Source organism: Chelonoidis abingdonii, chromosome 10 (genome assembly GCF_003597395.2).
Source record: "Chelonoidis abingdonii isolate Lonesome George chromosome 10, CheloAbing_2.0, whole genome shotgun sequence".
Lineage (NCBI taxonomy): Eukaryota > Metazoa > Chordata > Testudines > Testudinidae > Chelonoidis > Chelonoidis abingdonii.
Genome location: NC_133778.1, coordinates 14,347,445 through 14,369,647, shown reverse-complemented (window position 1 = coordinate 14,369,647; position 22,203 = coordinate 14,347,445). Strand labels below are relative to the sequence as shown.

Here is a 22,203-nt window from a genome sequence, read left to right as displayed (position 1 = left end):
GGGATATTTTCCAGGGAATGCCTAACTGCTAAATGATGAACTAGCAATTGGCTGAGCCCTCAAGGGTTAACTCTCACAGTCTACAAGGCAGCAGGAATGGAGGGAGGGGAGAAAGTATCACAGACAGAGATACACTGTGTTTGTGAGAGAGAGATGAGCATTTCCTCTTTAAGGACACTGCCTTATTAATTAGATCAGCTTGCTGAGACTGCAGCTGCTGCTGCCAGCAAGCTCCCTCCATCCTGGACCCTGTCGTGTGTCCCCTCTGCTCTATGGAAGATAGGGTAAGCGGGGTGCAGGAGCAGGGAGGAGAGGGACACCCTGACATTAGCCCCCCTCTTCCTCCCCTCCCTCCCCGCACAGCAAGCAGGAATCTTGGGGAGCAGCTCCAAGGCAGAGGGAAGGAGCAGCACATGGCAGTGGGGGGAGGGACAGCTGCAACTGCTAGCCTGCTGGGCAGCTGCTGTGCAGGGAACTTAGGGGAGTGGGAAGCTGATAGGGGGGCTGCTGGTCCACTCTGGTTCCAAGCCCCCACCAGCTAGCTCCAATGGGCTGCTCTTCCTGCAAGCAGTGGACAAAGCAGGCGGCTGCCAAATGATGTTATAAGAGAGCATTGCACAACTTTAAATGAGCATGTTCCATAATTGATCAGCAACGTAACAACGTTAACCGGGACACTTTAAGTGAGGAGTTACCGTCTATATAAAATAGTAACATGGCATACATAGAACAAAGAAAGCTTTGCAACAAGAGATCTACCATTGCAATCCTGAAAGGTGTTGAGTACCCACATCTCCTGTTGCTTCAGTGGGAGTTGAGTGCAGCCAGCATTCCTAAAACGTGAACCATCATTTGATTCTCCAAAAATAATAATAATAATATTAATAATAAAAAATACCACCAGCTTGTAAAATGTTCCACCAGCTTTAGAACCATACTCTGGAAATTCCAGTCCTGGCTGGGTCACAAATCGAATTGGGTTTGGTGTTTAGATCTTGTTCCCCATTTGGCTACATGGTAAAAGCACTGCAGAATTGGGCTTTTCCCTAAGAACAACGCTGTGTGGATTGAGACTGGCTGGATGATGCTTTTGCAGCTAATGAGGACCTCTGCATTTTGTACAAATATTATAGGAAAGTGAGAGAGGACTGTTCCTCCAGGGTGGTGTTCGGGAGAAGATTACTAAATCCCAGTTTGGATTTTTGCCTATGACTATCTGTGAAGTGCTTAAAGTCAGATAGCTAAAGAATTTCTTCAGTCTGCTAGCTTGAGAGCATGCATTATTTTATATTAATCTTTGCCCACAAAAGTTCCTTTGTTGGTGAAAGAGTGAATGGTTTTGTGACGTGTATGGGGAAGAGGTACTTGGACTGGAAACTTTCCAGGGTGGGGACTGTCTTTTTGTTTTGTGCTTGTATAGCACCTATTGCAATGGTGCCCTAGTTGCTAACCGCAATATAAATAATAAAAATGGCCTGACGGGGTTTGCTGTCAATTACCATCTATGAACGAACATATGCCAACCCATTATTATTGAATTATTAGCATTATTATTAATTATTATTAATTATTATCGAATTATTAGCATTTCCAGCTGCTTTGCAGTTATCATTGTTGCCTGTTTTGGTGGTGATTCCAAGTAGGCAGTTCTTAAAGATGAGAACAGTCCTGTTATAATGGAATAAACTAACCTCTACCCCAGTCAATGAGGCTTTCTCAATGAAATGAAAGTTGTGCAAGATGACGTTCTTAGCAAATGTTAGGGCAATAGGAAATCCTGCTGGATGATTTATAATCACTTGGCTTCAGCAAACGGGATTATATAAATTTCGCTGCTCAGTTATCACCACACCCTTTGCTGCTTTTGGGCTGATGTCTGCCCCCATTTAGACCTGTCCAATCTCACTAATTTCAACCCCTTGAAAGCCCATGTTAACTGATGGGAGAATTTAGCTCTGAATTTAAAGGTACCTTTGGAGTTTTTAACAAATACATTAATCCTGCTGACTCATTGAGTCCAGCAATGTTCCCCAGCAGACTGGGGCAATCATCTGTTACCTAAAAAGGCTAAAATCTGCTTTTCGCTTTCATTTGCTAAGTGTACATGACTAGGTTGGTTTTCCTTCTGCACTGGAGTCACTCAGGCTGCAAGAACACCATGTGCTACTCCAACAAGCACCAGAGCTGGCTGGAAAATGACTGCACAGGCTATTCTAGCTCCTTTCAAACAAGGCTCATCTGTACTGAACATAAACATTTGGCCTCTAGTACATGCGGTTAAACACTAGTCCCAGCACTGATTCACTGCAATCCAACCCCTGATCTAAGATGTTCAATTGCCCTTATTTGCTCTCACGGTAGGTTATGCAGATATACACTAGCGTTGCTACTATGTTTAAAGGATACTCGCTCATCCCTGTTGTAAAGTCTCTGCTTTCCCATAGCACTCACTTTCTGTGTCTCTCCCTCCTCCTCCTTTCCCTCTTGAGTGACCTAACTGCAATGAAACACCAAACTTTTCAGGCGTTGCAAGGATTTCATGGAGGATCGTCAATTTACCAGCTTTTAATGATTGTCCAGCCCATGTTCCAACCTAAGTCGCTCAGTGCTACACTTACTTGTATAAGCATGTACCCATAGTATAACCCCCCCTCCCAGATGAGGGCTTTTCATTCCCTCCACAGGCAGAAGTAAACCCTTCTGTTGTTTGTTAATTGTTGGTGTTAAAGTAGCATCTAGAGGATCAGGATCAGGCCTGATGGAGCTAGACGTGTACAGACACATAGTAAAATGTAGGCCATGCTCAAAGAGCTTACACACTAAAGACACAAGACAGACAAAGGGTGGGAGACAGGAAATATTATTATCATCCCAATTTTACAGAGGGGGAACTGGGGCATGGAGGGTTTAAGTGGTGTGCTTAAGGTCATGCAGGCAGTCTGTGGCAGAGCCAGGAACTGACCTTGATCTCCTGAGTCCCAATCCGGTGCCTGAGCCACAGACCATCTTTCCTCCTTAATAGCTGATTCCTACTCCAGAGCTCTGTACATGCCCCTTATGACCTACATGCTGTAGCCAAGCTTCTTGCTGCTCTCCAGTGAGCTGTACTCACATACCACGTGCCAGGAGTGGAGCGCCATCCCTACAGAATGCAGTTACTATTTTTTACTAAAGCAGCTTCAGAAGGTTATAGATTTCCTTGCCCTCTACAGTACCAACCATGATACTAAAAATGCCTCCCTCCCTCCTCTTTGCCAGGTACCCATTAGCATTTATTGCTGCCAAAATCGCCCTGGGAATCCCCTTGCCGGAGATCAAGAATGTAGTATCAGGAAAAACTTCTGCCTGCTTTGAGCCCAGCCTGGATTACATGGTTGCCAAGATACCTCGCTGGGACCTGGACCGCTTTCAGGGCACCTCTAGCCAGATTGGAAGCTCCATGAAGAGCGTGGGAGAGGTGAGTGTGGGGAAATTCTCTCCATTTCTTTTCCGTCGCCTGTGAAATTTAACTTTTCTCCCTTGCCTGCTTTCTGGATGCTGGTTCTTTCTAGTCTGCCAGCCAAACGAATGCTAAGGAGGATTTAGAACCTCAAGGGTTGCTCTTCTAAAAACAGATGCTAGTTCTGCACTCGCAATTTGGTTCCAGTTATCAACTGCAGTTACAAAAGTGTTGTGTGTATTTGTGGTTGAACATGATGCATGTAGATATCAATTAACAAGGTTTTGCCCACTAATCACGGAGTTAGCTGTCTAACAGTTAGCATTCATTCACTGGGTCTTCAGTGTCTTTTGAATGCAAAATTAGAGACCAAACTGGGACATTTTTAACGTCAGTTTCATGATCTCCATGCCAAGTGGTTGTCCAGAAGGTTGACTGAGGATCAATGAACTAAATAGAAATAGATTAAGAACGGAGAGAAGAAATCACCCTAAACTGAAAGCAAACTGGTCTTGAACCTCAAACTGCCTTTGGTTTGTAAAAGTTTTATTACTACATTGGTCAATACTTGTTCACTTTCACCTTCCTCGACATTTTCTGGTTTCCTGTGGAAATGCCATTGGGGTGTTCCTAGCATAGCTGTAGAAGATTTGTTTTCCAGATATGTGCAGACTGGCTTTTCAGCCCCAGTTAATCCAGAGGGTGTGGATAAACATTTGATCTTTTGAGAGCTTATTCAAATCACCTGAGCTGTATCCATTACTCTTTTCAATTAGAATGATTGGGACTGTAAAGGCCATTTTTGGCAATAGCATGGTAGACTTCTCTTGAGAATCATAGATTCCAAAGTCAGAAGGGACCACTGCATAACACAGGCCATAGGACTTCCTTGAATTAATTCCTACTTCAGGTCCAATAGTGTGTTTGAACAAGAGCATTTCTTTGCTGAAAACATCCACTCTGAAAGATTTAAAGATTTCCTGTGATGAAGAATCCACCACAACCTTTTGGAAGCTGTTTCAATAGTCAATCACCTTCACTGTTAAAAACATGCACCTTCTTTCTAGCCTGATCCTGATCCTGCACCTGAAAACAGAACACAGCACTTGATGCCCTCTTGAAAGCGTCAAATTGCTTTGTCTTAAACAGTTGGTTTCCCACTCTGAATAGATAGGATAGGCCTTCGGAAATGAGGAACAAAACAGCGTGACTTTTAAAATCTGAATTTAAGACTGGTTGGAATAATGGTGACATCTTCAGCTAATTTTTCAAGAGGAATGAAATGAAGCAAAATGGGTAAATTATCCATTTAATTAGCTAATAACTCATCAGTTATCCAAAGCAAAATAATTAATTGTGTACTTTGTTGTCTCTTTTTTTTCCTCCTAATGTTTTTCAAGTAGCTCCCTCACTAAATTATTTTGACAAGTGAGGCCTTACAAACACCCACGCCTCCTCGCTCAGAGAGCACACCTTTAGCACGGTGGGAAGGATTAATTAGAGCTCTAATGGAAAGGCTTGCCAGGGTGATTGTATTTTTAATAATGTGTGGTGCAGTAGGCCCCTGCAAATATTTATGGTGTTAATGCCCCGTGACTTCATGTTATACATGGGCTTTGCACATTTTACCTCAGCTAATAAAGGGTTATATTCCGGAGTGTCCCACCGTATGAATACTGAACTGCATTATGACTTGGACTATCCACATGGATGGGGGAATAAGGGAGCATAAGACCCCCCTCCTATTCTCCTGCACAGACTATCTGAACCTTGTTCAAACCAGCAGACAGTGGACGTGGGGGAGGAATGGGGAATAGACAGAGCTTTGGCTTCATACTTCCTGGCCAGCATGGGGTGTGCTGAGTTGAGATGGTACAGAGAATATTGCAATTTACTGTTGATACAGACAAACAGGAAATTATCAGCTCCCAGAGCAGAGGAGCTGTTCCTCAAAGAGACCCCTCTCAATCAGAATGTCTCCTGTGACTGCTCCTGGCAGAGTACAGCTTAAATCCCCTCCCTAGGTCTGTGCCGGTAACCAGACTCCAGACCAGTGTAGTTTTTATTAGTTGAACTGTCTAGCCTCAGCCTGACTGTTGGTGAGCTGTGTTGTGGCAGGCTGAAGGCTCGGAAGGGGAGAAAGTTTTCCCATGATGCTTTTGGCCCATTTCATTTCAGATTATTTTTGTGCCCTTTTAAGATTTTGCTTTCCAGTGAATTATACAGGTGAACATTGGAATGAGTTGCAAAGTTTCCATGCAGAACGGGCTCACTGGAACGTGAGAATGGGATTGTTTTTAGGTGAAATAATCATTGAACAGAAACATACTATGGTAGTTACTTAAGGTTTGACGCAGGCTTGATGGCAGAGGTGCAATCTTCTGACTTTGCCCATTTCTAAAGCTTAAAATTCCCTCTGCGCTATGAGGCTTTTTCAGTCTTAGAGGATTCTCCCTTATTAAAAAACAGGTAGATTTTGAAAGCTCTGAGATAGTAATCTTCCTTTGAGTCAGTTAGAATGATAGAACATCAGGGTTGGAAGGGACCTCAGGAGATCATCTAGTCCAACCCCCTGCTCAAAGCAGGACCATTCTCCAGACAGATTTTTGCCCCAGATCCCTAAATGGCCCCCTTAAGGACTGAGCTCACAAGCCTGGGTTTAGCAGGCCAATGCTCAAACCACTGAGCTATCCCTTCCCTCCTGCAACATGTTCCCATAGGCTTTAATCTTACCTAATAAGCATCACTGCCATCTGAACAACTGAGAGGGGCAACCCCTCAGCACGTTAACGTGAGAGCTTTCTTTGTTACAGGTCATGGCTATCGGGCGCACCTTCGAAGAGTGCTTTCAGAAGGCCCTGAGAATGTGCCACCCGTCTGTGGATGGCTTCACATCACGTCTGCCAATGAATAAAGAGTGGCCGGCCAACTTAGATCTCCAGAAAGAACTAGCTGACCCCTCCAGCATTCGAGTCTATGCAATAGCCAAGGTAATGAAGGACGCAGAGGCTATGAGGTCTACCCTGTTGACTATAGTTACCAGACTGTGTTGGTTGAGGTAATAGAGTGGAATATTCTTTAACCCCTCGTCCTTTTTTCCTCTTTGTGCACCTCAGACATAAGGGGATAATGTTGTGTTTCCATCTCTGAATCACCTCTGGTGAGGTCCAAAGATTCTCTTTCCCCCCATAATTTCCTCTTCATTACCTTAGGATGGAAATAACTATTTCTCTGCTGGTCCTCATGACACCTGCTGTACTCGAGTCATCCATTAACCTTTCACTTAAATCACTGTAATTTTAGACTATCCCTGTTACATTAAATAGCAGGAACATTATACCACCAACATATTCAGCAGGCAAATGGTTAATGTTGGTTGACAACTGGAGCACTTTTTCTTTAGCTGCTTCTGTAAGACAATCATTTGCTAAATGGTGGGCAATGTTTGGCCCTTATTTATGCTGGCACAAGTGACAGCAGAGTTTGGGCAGTTCTGCAAACTCGCATTAGTATATGCAAAGCAAATTAAAAATGATCCTTTTGACATCTGAAACCAAGGGTGATACGAAAATAGCTAGCTGCAGTCAATCTGAGGAGTCTCTTTTGGGGATCTTCATTCTACTCTGTGACCATATCTTGCAACCAAGGATTAAAATTAAATCATAATTAAATTAGCTCAGCTGTCCAGAACTCCCTGTTAACTGATATAGGGTTAAATTTGTTAATTACACTGACAGTTCTTGCAAATATCTATAGCCTTTGGTTGGAGGGTAATGGCAGGCCAGTGGTTAAGGCGCTAGTCTGGGACGTGAGATCTGAGTGCTCTGCTACGAGGTGCCTTTTGTGAGTGTGGGAGCCTCTGTTCCTCACCTGTAAAATGAGAATAATACTCCTTCCTTTTGCCCACACTTCATCTTGTCTATTTAGATTGTAAATTTTTTGGGACAGAGATTCTCTCTTACCAGGCATATGTACAGTGCCTAGCATAACAGAGCCTCAATGTCTGTCAGTGCCGCTAAGACGCCAATGCAGTACATGTAATAATTATTGGATATTTTCAGTCTCTACCGTGACTCTTGTCTAGCTGAGGTTGTACTGCATTTGCTGATGAATTCCACTCAGTTCTCCCTCTTATAAACCTTGTATAAATTTCCAAGAAAGGCTTATGGAGACACAATAATCTTTTAATTTCTTTCTTTCTTTCTTTCTTTCTTTCTTTCTTTCTTTCTTTCTTTCTTTCTTTCTTTTCCTGCTTTTAGGACATTTGAACTTAGTCTTCAACAGTGGAAATAAGAAAATAACTTCTAGAGACGTCCCAAAGTTTTTCTGTGGGCCATTCCCCAGGGCCTTTCATTTACATGTTTGCAAAGGGAGACCATATTGGAAGTAAGGCCACCATTCTGATTTGGTATCATTGTATTTGCGCTTTGTGCAGGTGTAAATGACACTGCAGGGTGCAAAGCAATTAGGAATCAGGCAGGTTGCTTCAGACTTGGATAAGGCCTGTACTCTAGAGACAAATGAACAGGTGGTTTTAAGCTGGGGAGGCACATATATTTACAAGCACAAAACACCCTTTGGCACTGGTGCTTGTGTTGGCTACAGTTTTCTCTTTGAATGACAAGATCTTTCCTGACTGCCCTTACAGGAGCCCCAGAAGCCATTTAGAAAGGAAGGCCCAAGTTAGGGATGGTCACATGATGATGGGGATGGGGCAAAATGGCAGTTTTCCTTTTGACTGTTTGAACAAGGAACAGTTAAACCTTTAATTCCCCACGTGCCCCTTACAGAAACTCCTTGGTCTAAAATGGAGCACTGATTCACCCCCGTCAATAACTGAGTGAGGCCAGTGTTTTGGATTTTAAAATTTCAGCTTGCTTGACTCAGTTTAAGGTAACTCAGACTGCTGGGATCGATTGGATCAGAAATTCCTAACCAGCTCTCTAACGTCTAAACAGCCAGACGCTAGTTGTTGTTACCACTGAGCTCTGTTTGAGTCAAGTCTCATCAGATGCCTTCTCTGTCTCCCCCCCACACGTCAAGGTTTTTCACTGTTTATTGGGATGATGACTACGATGCCTGTTGTGTCGGAAAAGGTGAGAGCTCAGACGCCATTCACAGCTATTGCCTTTTACCTTGTTCTTCTACTGTAGTCAAAAACCACAGGAGAGATGTGAAACCCAATGAAACTTCTGACTGGGCCAAGGTCATATGTAGTGACAACCAGTCTTGGCACTACGCTGTTGCCCTCATAAATGAGAGGTATCTGGAGCAGATGATAAGAGAAGATTACTAAGCTGATGTGGCCCATTTGTGAAATGGTCACATGGAAATGGGCTTTATTAAAAAAAGTTTAAACTATAAGAGAAAAAAGAGTTCAGTATTTAGCCACATCATAATAATAACTATTAATATCTACCTCTTATATCTGTACTTTATTCACATGTGGGGATATTTAAAAAAAATACTGTATCCTGTACTACATTGCCTTTGGGATGATAGAGTGGGTTTCCTTTTTACCCAGTGAATATGGATGGTTTGCTAAAAATAAATTAAAAAAAAAAAACCTCATAATTAAGCATGTTCAGGAAAGTTTGAAGCCTGCATTACCTTGAGAATGAGAAAGAACCAGAGTGGTGTCCCGGCTGCAAAGTTTGGTTCTGGATGTGAAATTTTCCATAGTTCAGGGGTATTTCAGATCCAGGATTTCTGAGTCAATCTATCTTTAAACTATAAATCTGAGTCCATTTCAAAAGTAACCAGTTTCTCAACCATTGAAAACCTAAACCTTTCTTTGATCACATTTGCTTCTAGCAGACCACAGGGCTATGGAATGTACAGGACCTTGGTAATAAGAGGCAGAGATGAGAAGTCAGCAGCAGGGGATAAGCATACTAGAGAGAGAGAGAGAGAGATCATGAAGCATACACAGCACATGAAGTTACAGCAGGTGTCCACCAGCATCAGTCCCTATTGAAGTCAGTTGGAATTTGGGCAGAGACTTTCATTGGGAGCCAAATTCTGCACTCCCTGCTCAGACAAAAGTCTTGCTGACGTTAATAGGAGATGAGGAATAATTACTACATATTTCCAGGAAAATCGGATACTTATGACGTGTTTATTAAAGTGTCTGGCTTACTACCTCCTCTCTTCGGCAGGCCTTGCATGACGGTGTCCCTGTGGATGATATTCACAAACTCACAGCCATTGACAAATGGTTCATCTATAAGATGCGGGATATTGTGCACATGGAGAAAAGCCTGAAGGAACTCAGCAGGTAGGGAAATCAAACAGCTTTCTCTAAGGATACAGCCTTTTTGCTTGGCATCACATAGCTGGGAAACTGGCTGCAGGCTTGTGCACAAACACAAGCAAGGCCGAAAAGTGATGCTCAGTCCTCAGTGCAGCCTGAGTTATCTTAAACCCTAATGCATTGCACTAAGTGACTACCTCCGTCCATCTAGCAGCAACTGCACTGAAGAGCGCTGCTCTAGAAGTAAAGGCATCTTGTCCATCTCAGCTGATCTTAAGGGTTCTAGAAATCCCACCTGGATTAGAAAGTCCTTGATGTCGTTTCAAAGCTAGGATTTGCTAACCCTCCCTGCAAATGTGAGATCCTTATTCGCATAGCTAGGGTATGGTTAACCTTTCAGCTAATACTCTCAATAGATTCTCCCTGGCTTTTTACACCTGAGAGCCAAACACAGTGCGTTTCTGATTGGTTGATTGCTTTCTAAGCTGTCTGCCTTGCTTCCCACATGCTATTCCTCCTTAGTTTAGAACAGTTGTAATTTCTGACACATTTAAATATAAATCTTCTGGTTTTTTAAAGTGACCATATAAAAGGAACCACAATAGATAGCAGTAAATTGAAGCTGCAGGCTGTATATCAGTCTCTGCCTTTTGCTGACTGCAGCGTTCTCTTCATGGTTTACAAGGCCAGCTGAGTTATTACTGTCTGCTCTGTTGCCTGTGTTTTGGATACATGTTGCATTACTGCAGTTGAACCACATGAGGGCACCAGAAACTTACAGTACACAGCACTTGTAGCAAGAGACTGGGGAGAAACATACAAGAGGTTTGTTATGAAATATGCTTTCACCCCCTGTGAGTTCTGCTTCTTTGACAAGTTGTACATTTTTAATTGAGTAGTTTTTGTTTCCCCCCAGAAAGTGAGTTGGGATTCTAGCTAAGCAGAAATAAAGGCACAGAGAGGAGAATGCCTGTGGAAGGATACTTTTAAAACTCTATTATTACCCAGCATGTGTAATTCCTCTCTAACTTCCATGTCATGTTTCATTTGTGTGCTGGTTTCATTTCAACAATCTCATGCATATAAAGTTACTGTGTTTACACAGAACCAATTTGTTTTCCCTCCTGTTTCTCAGGATACAATTGTGATTAGAATACTCTGGAATTATATATTCAGGATCTCAAAGCACTGTCCAGAGGATGGTCATGTCCTCCCGGGGTGTAAACTGAAATCACTCCATTAAAGTAAAGGGAGCTGAACTGATTTCTGTTAGCTGAAGATCTGGCCTATCAGTTAATTAAATCTCACAGTGCCTCTGTGGGATAGGTACATTAATGTTATTGCACCCATGATATAGATGGATTAGCTGAGTCACATAGTCAAATGACCTTCCCAAGGTCATAGAGTGAGTTTAGTGGCAGAACTACAACAAAAAGTGTTACTGACTTCCAGGTTGGTGTGTTAACCACTAAAACACACTCTCCATCCTCCTCCCTTTCAGCCATTATTGGATGACAGCTGGCTCAGCTGTTGCATGCAAGTAAGGGCCTTCTCCTAGTCAGTGCTCAGGTCTTTCTTGTGTGTATTCACCGGAGTTACTTGCTTTATTTTTCATTCTGCTGTAAGATTCAGTGTTTGCAAATTGGACATAATCGGTTTTAGAGGGAATAATGACAACCCAGAAAAATGACTGCATGGGTTATTACAAGCACAGCTGCATTAGCAAGCGCTGTGTTTATGCAAACATGACTGTCTCTCCATGGATATTCTGATATACACATACATATTGTGTGTGTATAATACATTATAATATCCAGACCTTGCAGTTGATCCTTATCTTTCTATAATGGTCCAAACCAAAACCCAGATGAGTTCATCATCATCATCATCATGATCATCACAATAATAACAACAATGCCTAGCGCTTATTTAGTGCTTTCCATCAGTAGTTCTCCAACACTTTACGAAGGAGGGCAGTATTATTATCCCCATTATACAGATAGGGAAACTGAGCAGTGGAGTGACTCGCCCAAGGTCACTCAGCAGGGCAGTGGCAGAGTCAGGAATAGAATGAGTCACAATCCAGCGCTCTATCCACTGAACCTTAGATGTGGATTCACAGCCAGACTTTGTGGCTCTGGATAGCTTGTAATCTAAAGACACACAGAAAGGGAGGTTAGTGTTTTACACACAAGTATATTGCTATACTATATAACCCCAGTCCTCATGTCTGAGTGAGATGAACTCAGTGCAGGACCTAAGAGAAGGGTAAAGACAGTTTTATGTCACCTTTGAGCTTCCTTGGGCCAGCCACATACAGGTTCAGCTCTCCTGTTTCCCACCACCAGTGCAAGTTAGAGCAGTCTCATGCCAACCAGTAGTTGCCAGAGCATAGCAGTCATCTGTCCATGCCCTCTTCCCACCCTCAACACCAGCCGTGCTCCATACACCTTGGTCTGCAAGGAGAAGATACCATAGGGATTCCCTCTTGTTGGGGAAATCCTCAGATGTCCAGATCAATTGGCTTGCCAAGTGGTGCAGTGGGGCTGAGGACATGCACTCAGAGACAGGGAATATATTGAGAGGATACATACCCAAGGATGCTGAAATAAGGTCTTGTAACATGTTAGATATGGCAGAATAACTGAGCATGGCTTGCTTTTGAGAAGCAAGAAACCCCTTTCCAGGTGGGGATGATATAAAAATGAATCATGTGACTGAGGAAATTGCAGCGCTCTGTAGTATGGCAAAGAAAGGGAGGCAGGTGTTAGCCTGAGCGCTGATCCATTATGCTAAGCAGCACTTCCCTTTAGAACTCAGTAACACAGATCTCTTCATGTTGCACTTCCGTTGCTGAGGTACAGTGTCTAGGCACCACTCTTCCCCTTCCTTATTTCTCATATCATGCTCCTTGCTTCCCATAAGGCTTGCACGGTTGGCTTGGCTTGAGAAGCATCCAAAGCAGAGGGGATGGTCGAGAGCAGGCAGAGGGAGCTCTGCCTACCCAATGCTTTCAGGGGTTCACAGACTGAACCACCACACACAGAAACCAAGGGGGAGAGGAGGAAAAGGAAAGGAATCGGGTGTTCACTGCTGTGTGTCCCCACCCAACTTCCAGTGCCCCCACCGTCCTGTCTACCTTGCCTTATCCATGTGCACCTTACACTCTGTCTCCCTCATTACCCTCCTGTCTCAGCCCTGCACAGGTGCTTTCACCTGATCTGCCACTGCCATTACGTCTCCATTTGCCTCCTTTGTTTCCCTGCCACACTTTTTCCCAGTCCTCTAAGCATCTGCTCTTCCCCTCCCCTGTTTCTACTGTAGGTGTCACGCATTGCCATTCACACCCCTACATTATTAGCCATACATCCAGTAACTGAGCTGCAGAGCATGTGACTGGCCTGCTCCTGCATGTCACACATCAATACACAGCCTCACACTTCTTGCCATAAACGGGAAGCACCACATGGAATTGGTAATGGATCAATACAGTTTAAGACCTTTGTATCAATCCTCATGGGCCGGATTCTCCTTGGTGTCCATTAGCATAGCCCCACTGACTTCAGTACATCTAAGCTGATTGGCCCCCATCCTCCACTGGTATAAATGTGCATCTAATCAAACACTCCCAAGGAACCAAACAGATTGACTGGAGAGGTGGGAGAGCGAAACCAAAGAAAGCAACATGTAAAAAGGGTCTATCCTGGTGCATTATGCTGAAGACATGCAGGAGCTGGGTCTGTACAGAGCCTTTATGTCAGTTGGGGGCCTCTAGGTGCCTCCAGGGTACAACTAATCAACAATCACGTTAGTGCTTCATTGTAAATGATCACTTACTGTGTGTCATTATGGAGCCAGCAAAGGTTGTCACCTTTGGTAGAGCGTTTATGTCACGAGCCCAGTCATGGAATTGTTCTGAGTGGTTCCGATTTGAGAAATGGAGAGCACACAGCTTGGTTTTCAAAGCCCATGTTGAGTTTTCAGGCCTGGCCCTTAGAAAAATCCAACTGTGTATGTTTGTAACAATCCTTTGCTCTCCTGTTGCTCTGTCCAAGTCATTGTGGGCTCCATTTAATAGGAACAGCATATGCCAAATGCTATTAACTGTGTCTACGATGGCAGCTCGGGGTGAAATTTTCAAAAGCACCTAAAAGACATGGGAGCCCAAGGCCCTTTGAAAGTCAACAGGACTCATGCTTCTAAATTATTTAAACTCCTCTGAAAATCCCATTCTGGTTACCTAGTTGCTTGATCAGTGCCTGCAATTAATTGTACCCAACGTTACTTGTGAGCCCAAAATGGGAGGAAGGGAGGATTTGAAAATCAGACTCATCGCATCCTGAGTCACGTTCTCAGCTGGCGTATAGCAGCGTAGCCTCACGAATGGTGCTGATTTACACCTGCCGAGGATCTGGCTCTCTGTCAATACCAACAGGACTACTTATATTGTCTGATGAATTTTTTTTTTTCAGAACCGTAAAAGACTTTGAAAGGGACACTGGTTTAAATCAGCTGCTGTGTCTGAGTTATTAATCAGTAGAAATGATGATGATTTTCTCATGGCAATTTCTTGGGAACTGTTCCCCATTTCATAGTGGGTGGTTTCGCAGCTCTGAGGAATTTCATGGCGCTGATATCGTTGGTTTGAAATATGACCTTCCTCATCCCCTTTTTTTCATTTGAAATGTCAGATTCATGACGTTTCGCGTGAAAGTGACAATGGTGTTTTGTGTCTGTGCGGTGTTGAAGCAGAGAAGGGGTGTGTTGCACCTGGGTGAACCATGCGACACTGGTTCTTACAAGAACTGGTGTATTTTCTAGGTCCTTATTTCCTATAGCATTTTATTATAATATTGGTATTCCAGTAGAGCCTCCCTGGGCCCAACCAAGCTGAAACAGGAATTAATTCAGGGAAGTTCTATGGCCTGTGTTAAACAGAAGGTCAGACTAGATGTTTGCATTGGTCCCATCCCACCACAGAATCTGTGAAAAGATTGGGGCCCCACGGTGCTAGTTGTTGTACATACACATAGTAAGAAATCTTGCCCTGTGCAGAGCTTACAGTTTAAATGGTCAAGGCAGACACAAGGTGGGAGAGAGAGAGTAGTCTAACTCCCATTTTACAGATGGCCCAGAGTGATTAAGTGATGTGCCCAAGGTCACACAAGGAGTCTGTGTCAGAGCAAAGAATTAAATCCAGGTCATCGAAGTCCCAGATCTGTTCCCTCATTGCCAGGCCATTCCTTCTCTTTGACTAATTTTGTTTGAAAAGGTACAGCTGTGCTATTCATGCCGGCAGACCATGCTGACACACATCCGTGTTTGATAATATGCTGATCAATGACTTGTGATGAGATGCTGGGGATTTTTAAGATTTGTTACTGGACATCTCCATGCTCTCAGCACTGAGAATTAGCAAATGTGACCTTCTGTGACACAGGTCTTCTCATATGCAGAGTGGGCAAGTGTGATTCTAAACGTAGGTCTTGTGGCTTGTAATCAGACACAGAATAGCACACCGGGCAGCAGAGAGGGCCAGCCCCAGAGAAGCATTTTTAACAAGACTCTGTTCAGTGGCCTCTAGAAGTCAACAGAAAATTATTTATTGAGACTCCCTTTCCCAGGCTAATGTCCTTGGGACTGCAAATGGTGTGTTTTGAAAATGGCTTTCTGGAAGCATGACTTGATTTCTAAACACACTGTAGAGAAGTGTCTGCAAAACACAGCAGCTGAAATTAAAGTTCAACTCCAGCATTCAGAATCTGAGGCAGTGCAAAGGAAAAAGATCAAAGGGCCATCAATAAACCATATTCATTCTAGGTGGGTGTCACAAAATAGATTTTTGTGGCTTCTTCAGAATTGGATTTTAGCTGCAGTTTGCAGACATATGGTTAACCTGTCCCCCAGCTGGAAAGGTGAGAGGTCATGGGTCACATCCTCGCTGGTGTGTATTGGAGTAGCTTTACTGGAGTTCAAGTACTCTGCATTGATTTATATCAGCTGAGATTCTGGCCCCACTAGAGCTATGGTACTCAGTTTTAACCTTTCCTTTCTGACTGCATCTGCAGAGATAGAAGCCAGTGGGGCAAATGTTCGATTCAGTAAGTGAGATGAGTATAGGCTGCATTACCTACTCTGATTCAGCAGACCTAATAGTTGTGCTTGGTGCTGGATGTCATAGAAGAGAGATTTCATGTGTGTTACAAAGGCATTGCAAATAAATTGTGGTTCATGTTTTCCTCCAAAGCCCCAAATACTTGTATCACTTTGACGTGAATCCCCATCTTGACACACTTGCATGTGCCCTCTTAAGTGCACTTCTTCCTCATTTCTGCATGCTACGTATAGAATAATCCATATTGTATCAGTCCATCAGGGCCCTAGATGGATCCTTTACCTGGGAAAGAAGTTTGAAATAGTGACTGCAACCCATTTCTTTGCTGTGTATTTGCCTGCATTGCTCCTGCAGCTCATCAGCTTCATCCTAGATGTGAACCATCTTGGTCTAAGGAAATAATGGGAGGTTCATGTTACTTAAATCCGTGAGATTTACTGGGTCCGGGCTCTGAGCCTTAAAGATGTAGATCCAGAGAGTGATAGTTGGGAGAGTAAGATTTGTTGGTTTCCATCTCCCGCCTCCCTAAATGTTCCTGACAATTTTGTCTGTCATCTCGTGAGTTTCTTGGGAGGAAAATAAGTAACTACTTGTCTCCTTGAAAGAAGAGGCAAGGAGACAAACAATATTTATACTGATCTCATGCTTGTAATTACAGCTTATTCTAAATCTTGTGAAATGTCAGAAACAATCAAGGAAACAGATGTGAACCTTGGAAAAATGGCGAGGGTGGGCAGTGGGGAATATGCCTTTTGCCCAGTATGCCAATCTAAAATCAAGCCGCAGGATTGCTAACCATGTCAAGCCCAGTGTTCATGTTTTAGCTAGTGACTCAGGTACCAATTCAGGACTGCATTCCTTTTTTAGGGGAGAATTTAACCACGAGATAAAGTCCCATAGGTGCTGTCTTGTATGGAGATGGGCTTAAACATTATCTGCTTCCCTGACACAGAGTCTGAGTTTGGAATTTTACACATATTCTACCCTTGATACTAGTCCCATTTGAAAAGCTCTGCCTCCAATAGCTGCATGGCTCATTTTCACATTAGAGCACGTTTGTTTAGCATTACTTGTGGGCTGGCGGATCAGACAAAAGCTGGTCAAGTGTAAAAGAGGACTGTACTGAAGCATGCAGGCTCCCTGGGTAATTGCAATTCTGCAGGCGTTGCTCGAGTCAGTTAATAGATTTCCCCAGTTTCTCTGTGCCAGGTGAAAATTTCCCATTAAGGGGAATTTATTGCATTTCCTTTTATCATTTATTATTGAAGAAGAAGCATGAGTGGATGGCGTTTCAAAGATGACAGGGTAGAATTTTAAACAAAAACAACAACAGAAAATTCACACTGGAAGCTGAAAAGAGAGTGTGAGAGAGAGAAAATGGACAAAGGCTTATATAGTTTATAAACTGCAAAATACACAGGAGATTTAGCTTTGTGGGAAGAGAGCTGCGCTGCCTAACCATTAAATGATTATGGCAGTGTGTAAAAAGTCTGATTGTCTGGTATGAAGCTCTAAAACTTCAAACTATCGTTTGGTGAAAAAGGCTACTGGGAAAGAGAATGTTATAAAAGGCTAGAATCTGAGCCACTTCAGCTTTTGTTGTTTCGGGTTTGGTTACAAAATGGTGAGGACGTTTAATCTTTGGAAGATTTTTTTGCCCTTGATCTATGTAATAAGAAAACCTATAGGTAAAAAGGGAAGCCAGGAAATCCCATTGGTGGGTGATCAGATTGGGAGTTAGCCAGCCTGCCTACATTTTCCATCTTCTTCTGGTTTTAACTCACTGTAGGGTCTTCGCCAAATCACTTGGGGTTTTCCAAAGTGCTCAGCATTGGCCTAACTCTGCTCCCGTTGATTTCAGTCAATGATTGGATAGTGCAGGCTAGAGTTTCCCAGGCCTTGGCTACACTGGCGCTTTACAGCGCTGCAACTTGCTCGCTCAGGGGTGTGAAAAAAACACCCCCTGAGCGCTGCAAGATACAGCGCTGTAAAGCGCCAGTGTAAACAGTGCCGCAGCGCTGGGAGTGCGGCTCCCAGTGCTGCAAGCTAATCCCCATGAGGAGGTGGAGTATATGCAGCACTGGGAGAGCTTTCTCCCAGCGCTGGCATCGCGACCACACTCACACTTCAAAGCGCTCCCACGGCAGCGCTCCCGCGGCAGCGCTTTGAAGTTTCAAGTGTAGCCAAGCGCCCAGTGAGGGACTGGGAGGAGAGTAAGATGAATGTTGAACACTTTGGAAAACCACATCCTTAATTTGTCTGTGCCTCAGTGTCACCATCTGTTATATGGGTATGATATGACTAACCCATCTTTGCCAAGCTCTTTGAAATCCTCAAATGAAATTTCATTTATAAGTGCTAAGCATTATTTTTATTAAAACATAATCTATCTAAACATAACTGTGTCTGTCTGGCTTAGAGATGAATACAAACTGCAAAATGTGGATCCAGATCTGGGGTTCCAACCACCTAAAATTCTATGCAGTTTGGATTCAGGGTCCAGTTCAACCCATTTTAAAGACAGTGGGCTAGATCCTCAGCTGGTGTGACAGAATGTGGCTTAGGGGCTGTTTGCAGAGTTCTCATCTGGACCCAAATTTCAAACACCTCCCAATATTTGGGTGTGTGTGTGTGTGTTTTAACTCAGGGAATTAGCTCATGCCCATTTTTAGAGTAAAATTTTGGCCCCATTGAAGTCAGTGGCAAAACTTCTATTAACTTGACTGGTGTGAGAATTTCACCCATCTCTCTCTGTATGCACTTACTGCAAATATTCTTCTTTGTATATTACATACACTCAATGAAGCATGACGACATGAGAAAACACTGCATTCATTCTGCCTTGTGGGACACACTCTTTGATATAAGGCTCCCATGGCATCTTGCTTATTAACGACACTGAAATCCCTTTTCATTGCTACTCCCTGGCAGTGCTACCTCTTCATAGCACCCCAAAATGGTGCACTAAAGATGGTAAGAAAAGATACTATTTCATTCCCCACAGGTATGGTAAATTAGCTATTCACTCCTGTCATCTCGTGCAAAATAGTCATCTTCTTGTTTGACGACTAAGAGTTCAAACCTTGTATAAGTCACTTGCCCAGGGCTAATGAGTCATGTCTTCAGATTTACAGGCTTTTTTGGGGGTATAATTATGATGAGATATAAAAAAAGCTGAACTGAAGCAAGCTGCAAATGAAGGCAATTTTCTTTCTCTGTCAGTAATCAAATGGCAGCCAGCCCCTTGTCTTCTGGAAACAGCAGAGAGAGCACGCAGCAACCAGCTCATTTTCTTGGGGTCAGGTCCACTCACTCATACTTAGGTAACACAGAATTTAAGAGATGAATCAAACTCAGCTGTGTCCTCGCTAATTGCTAGTGAGACCGGGCGTCTGTTTTGCCAGAGAAGAGACAGGCATTGGCCCTTTTCCCTTCTGGGAAAGCAGTAGAGCCTTGCATGTTTGTACTACTTAATGGGCATGTGAAATATTAAGCTACTGCCCCAAGAATTTTTGTTTGCCTACACACAAATGGGCATCACGCCTGCATCCATCAGTGGCATATGCAGATCTCGCTGTATGGCCTGCCCTTCCGCTGAAAGCAGTGGGGATGCTTAGAAAACGGAACTAGCCCAAAGTGAGCTGATGAGTATTGCACTGGAGAGGGAAGATAATTGAGGGGAAATCAGACCTTAATAAATCCACTGAGATACTGCAGCGGTGGGTCATTCCCTGGGAATTATCTATGCATATGGGACCAAATCCAAACCCAGTAAAGTCAATGGGAGTCTTTGCATTAACATCAGTGGGTGTGGGATCAGGCCCTTTGTCTCTCGACACTAGGGCCTAGTCTACACTGGGGCAGGGGGATTGATCTAAGATATGCAACTTCAGCTATGAGAATGGCGTAGCTGAAGTCGACGTATCTTAGATCGACTTAGAATCACTTACTTCGTGTCCTTGCGGCATGGGATCAATGGTTGCTGCTCTCCTGTTGACTCTGCTTCCGCCTCTCGCCATGGTGGAGTGCCGGAGTCGACAGCAGAGCGATTGGGGATCGATTTATCACATCTACAGTAGAGGCGATAAATAGATCCCCGATAGATCGATCACTACCCACCGATCCAGTGGGTAGTGTAGACGTACCCCTTAGGAGACAGGAGTGTTCATCAGTGAGAATTAAGGAGAGGAGTATTAGCAGACTTTGAAGGATATAAGGTGTTATTCCTGCACTCAGCCCTCTGCCAGCAAGACAGAGCCCCCAAGCTCTGCTTTCACTATGGAATGAATTTCTCACTGTAATGCTAATGTGTAGCATTTATACCACACAGTTCATCTTTTAAAAACTATGCAAACATCAACTAGCCAATCCCAACTCCCTTCTGAGACAAGTATGTGATATTATCACCACATTGCAAATGGGGAAACTGAGGAAGTGAGATGTGGCTTTGGGCAAGTCACAAAGGGAGTAAGGCCCATATCTTTAAAGGCACATAGGTGCCAAACTCTCATTGAAACACTTAAGTGTGTGATCAGGGATTAGAATCCAAACCATGGGTCTTGACTCTCATGTGACTTGCACCTGTCTTTTTATCAGTCAAACTCCAATGGAGTGCATTGAGCGGCTTGTTATTTAAACCGACGTGAGTGTCAAATCCAGTCCAATGCCTTTCTACTTCCTGAAACGTTCCAGTAAATGAAACTTCCCCCTTCTCTTCCCCCTCAGATAAACACAGTGATATTTAGTTAAAAATACCACAAAGTCAAGGACATAATTCAAAAGCTCTGATTTAGGAAAATAGCTTGTTTGTTAATCATTTCCTCTTTCCTGATTCAGTGCTTGCTTGCATATAAAATATTGATTTATTGGGCAAGCAAGGATGCTCTTGGCAATGAAGATGGAAACAGAAGCGCTGATAAAAGTATGTAGGCTTTTTTATGGTTTGCAAAAGCTTAGCTTAGAAAAGGTAGCTTAGAAACCAGAGAGAGAGACACAAGCTTTACCATAGCAATAGGTAGAGGCAAAGAAAGAAACATAAGCTGATAGAGGAGGGAAAAAAATGGGAATGGAGATTGAAAATGGAAAAAGATATCTGGCAAGACACATTCAGTTTAGCTGGGGATGTGCAGAGGTGGCCAGAGCACAGGGGACTTGGTGAAGGTACCAAAATATATGATATCTGAAAATAGAAGAAATGGAAGGAAAAGAATTAAGCCTAGCGGATGCTGAGAAATCTTGTTGAAATTAAATATGAAATAATGAATGGGATAGAGAAGCTAAATTGGGTGTGCCTCTTTGTCATCTTTAATAATGCAAGAAAGAAGGGAAGTTCAGTGAAAGGGAACACATTTGAAATTGATAGAAGAAAATGTTTACCTCAGCATATAAGCCCGTGGAACTCATTGCCACTTGATAGCACGGAGGCTAAATGTTTAGCAAGGACTCACCATTTATGTAGGATCAGTGATTATTTAAAGGTATATAGACTGTCATGCTTCAGGGTATAAATCAACCATGGACTGATGGGGTTAGGAGAAAATTCCACTGATGAGTAGATTATACCATAACTGCCTCCTTCAAGGTTCTTGAATGTTCTGCTCGATCATCAGGTGCTGGCCACTGTCAGAGGCAGGACTGTGGGCTAGACAGACTTTGGGTCTGATGCAGTCTGGTAATTCCTATGTTTTTAAATTGACAATGGGAGAAAAAGGAATAACAAAGTGAAGTTGGGGGTAGAATGGGGTATGGGTGGGAGAGTTTGGATACCCTGAAACTGAAGATGGGGAACAGGGACCTGTGAGATATCTGTTCAGTTAATATTGTGCTGGACTGGCTTTGTGTTGTCTGAGTATGATGTGGGCCTCCAGTGGCTTACCTGCTGACAGGGTGAGGCCTATCAGGAGAAGCTAGGGGAGCTGTCTTAAGCTCAGAATGGTGATTTTGCAGCTGAAAGAAAAAGGCTAGAATCCCAGTGCCCCAGATGTGTGTATATGCTTTGTTGAGTAGTTGTTGCAGGGGACATACAGAGGTAGTCTCTTGTGTGCAGGACAAGCATTTGATGACTTAGGGTTAGCTAAGCCCATCTCTTCTCCTTCTTCCCCCTACACACATGCTCTGACAGCAGCCATCTCTGAGTACCACATGGCAGACACAGATTCACACATGCTCATCTGTTACCGTCATGGACTGTATATGTCTTATATTTAACCCCAGTGAGTCAATTCCAGAAGAAACAATGAGGAGGGCCAAACAGATCGGCTTCTCGGATAAGCAGATTGGGAAATGCCTTGGAGTAACCGAGGCCCAGAGCCGGGAGCTGAGGCTGAAGAAGAACATAAAACCTTCAGTGAAACAGGTACAGTATGAAGCATGTCTGCCGTGGCAGCACTGCTGTTG

The 22,203-nt window shown here is 43.5% G+C and overlaps 1 protein-coding gene across 1 annotated transcript in view; it reads left to right on the top strand.

Moving 5' to 3' along the window:
* Positions 1-22,203, top strand: part of CPS1 (carbamoyl-phosphate synthase 1) — a 127,894-nt gene that overhangs the window by 57,506 nt on the left and 48,185 nt on the right. The window contains exons 19-22 of the mRNA XM_032765033.2: positions 3,259-3,457; positions 6,253-6,429; positions 9,598-9,716; positions 22,021-22,162. Of these exons, the coding sequence (XP_032620924.1) occupies positions 3,259-3,457; positions 6,253-6,429; positions 9,598-9,716; positions 22,021-22,162 (637 nt within the window). The remainder of the gene's footprint in view (positions 1-3,258; positions 3,458-6,252; positions 6,430-9,597; positions 9,717-22,020; positions 22,163-22,203) is intronic.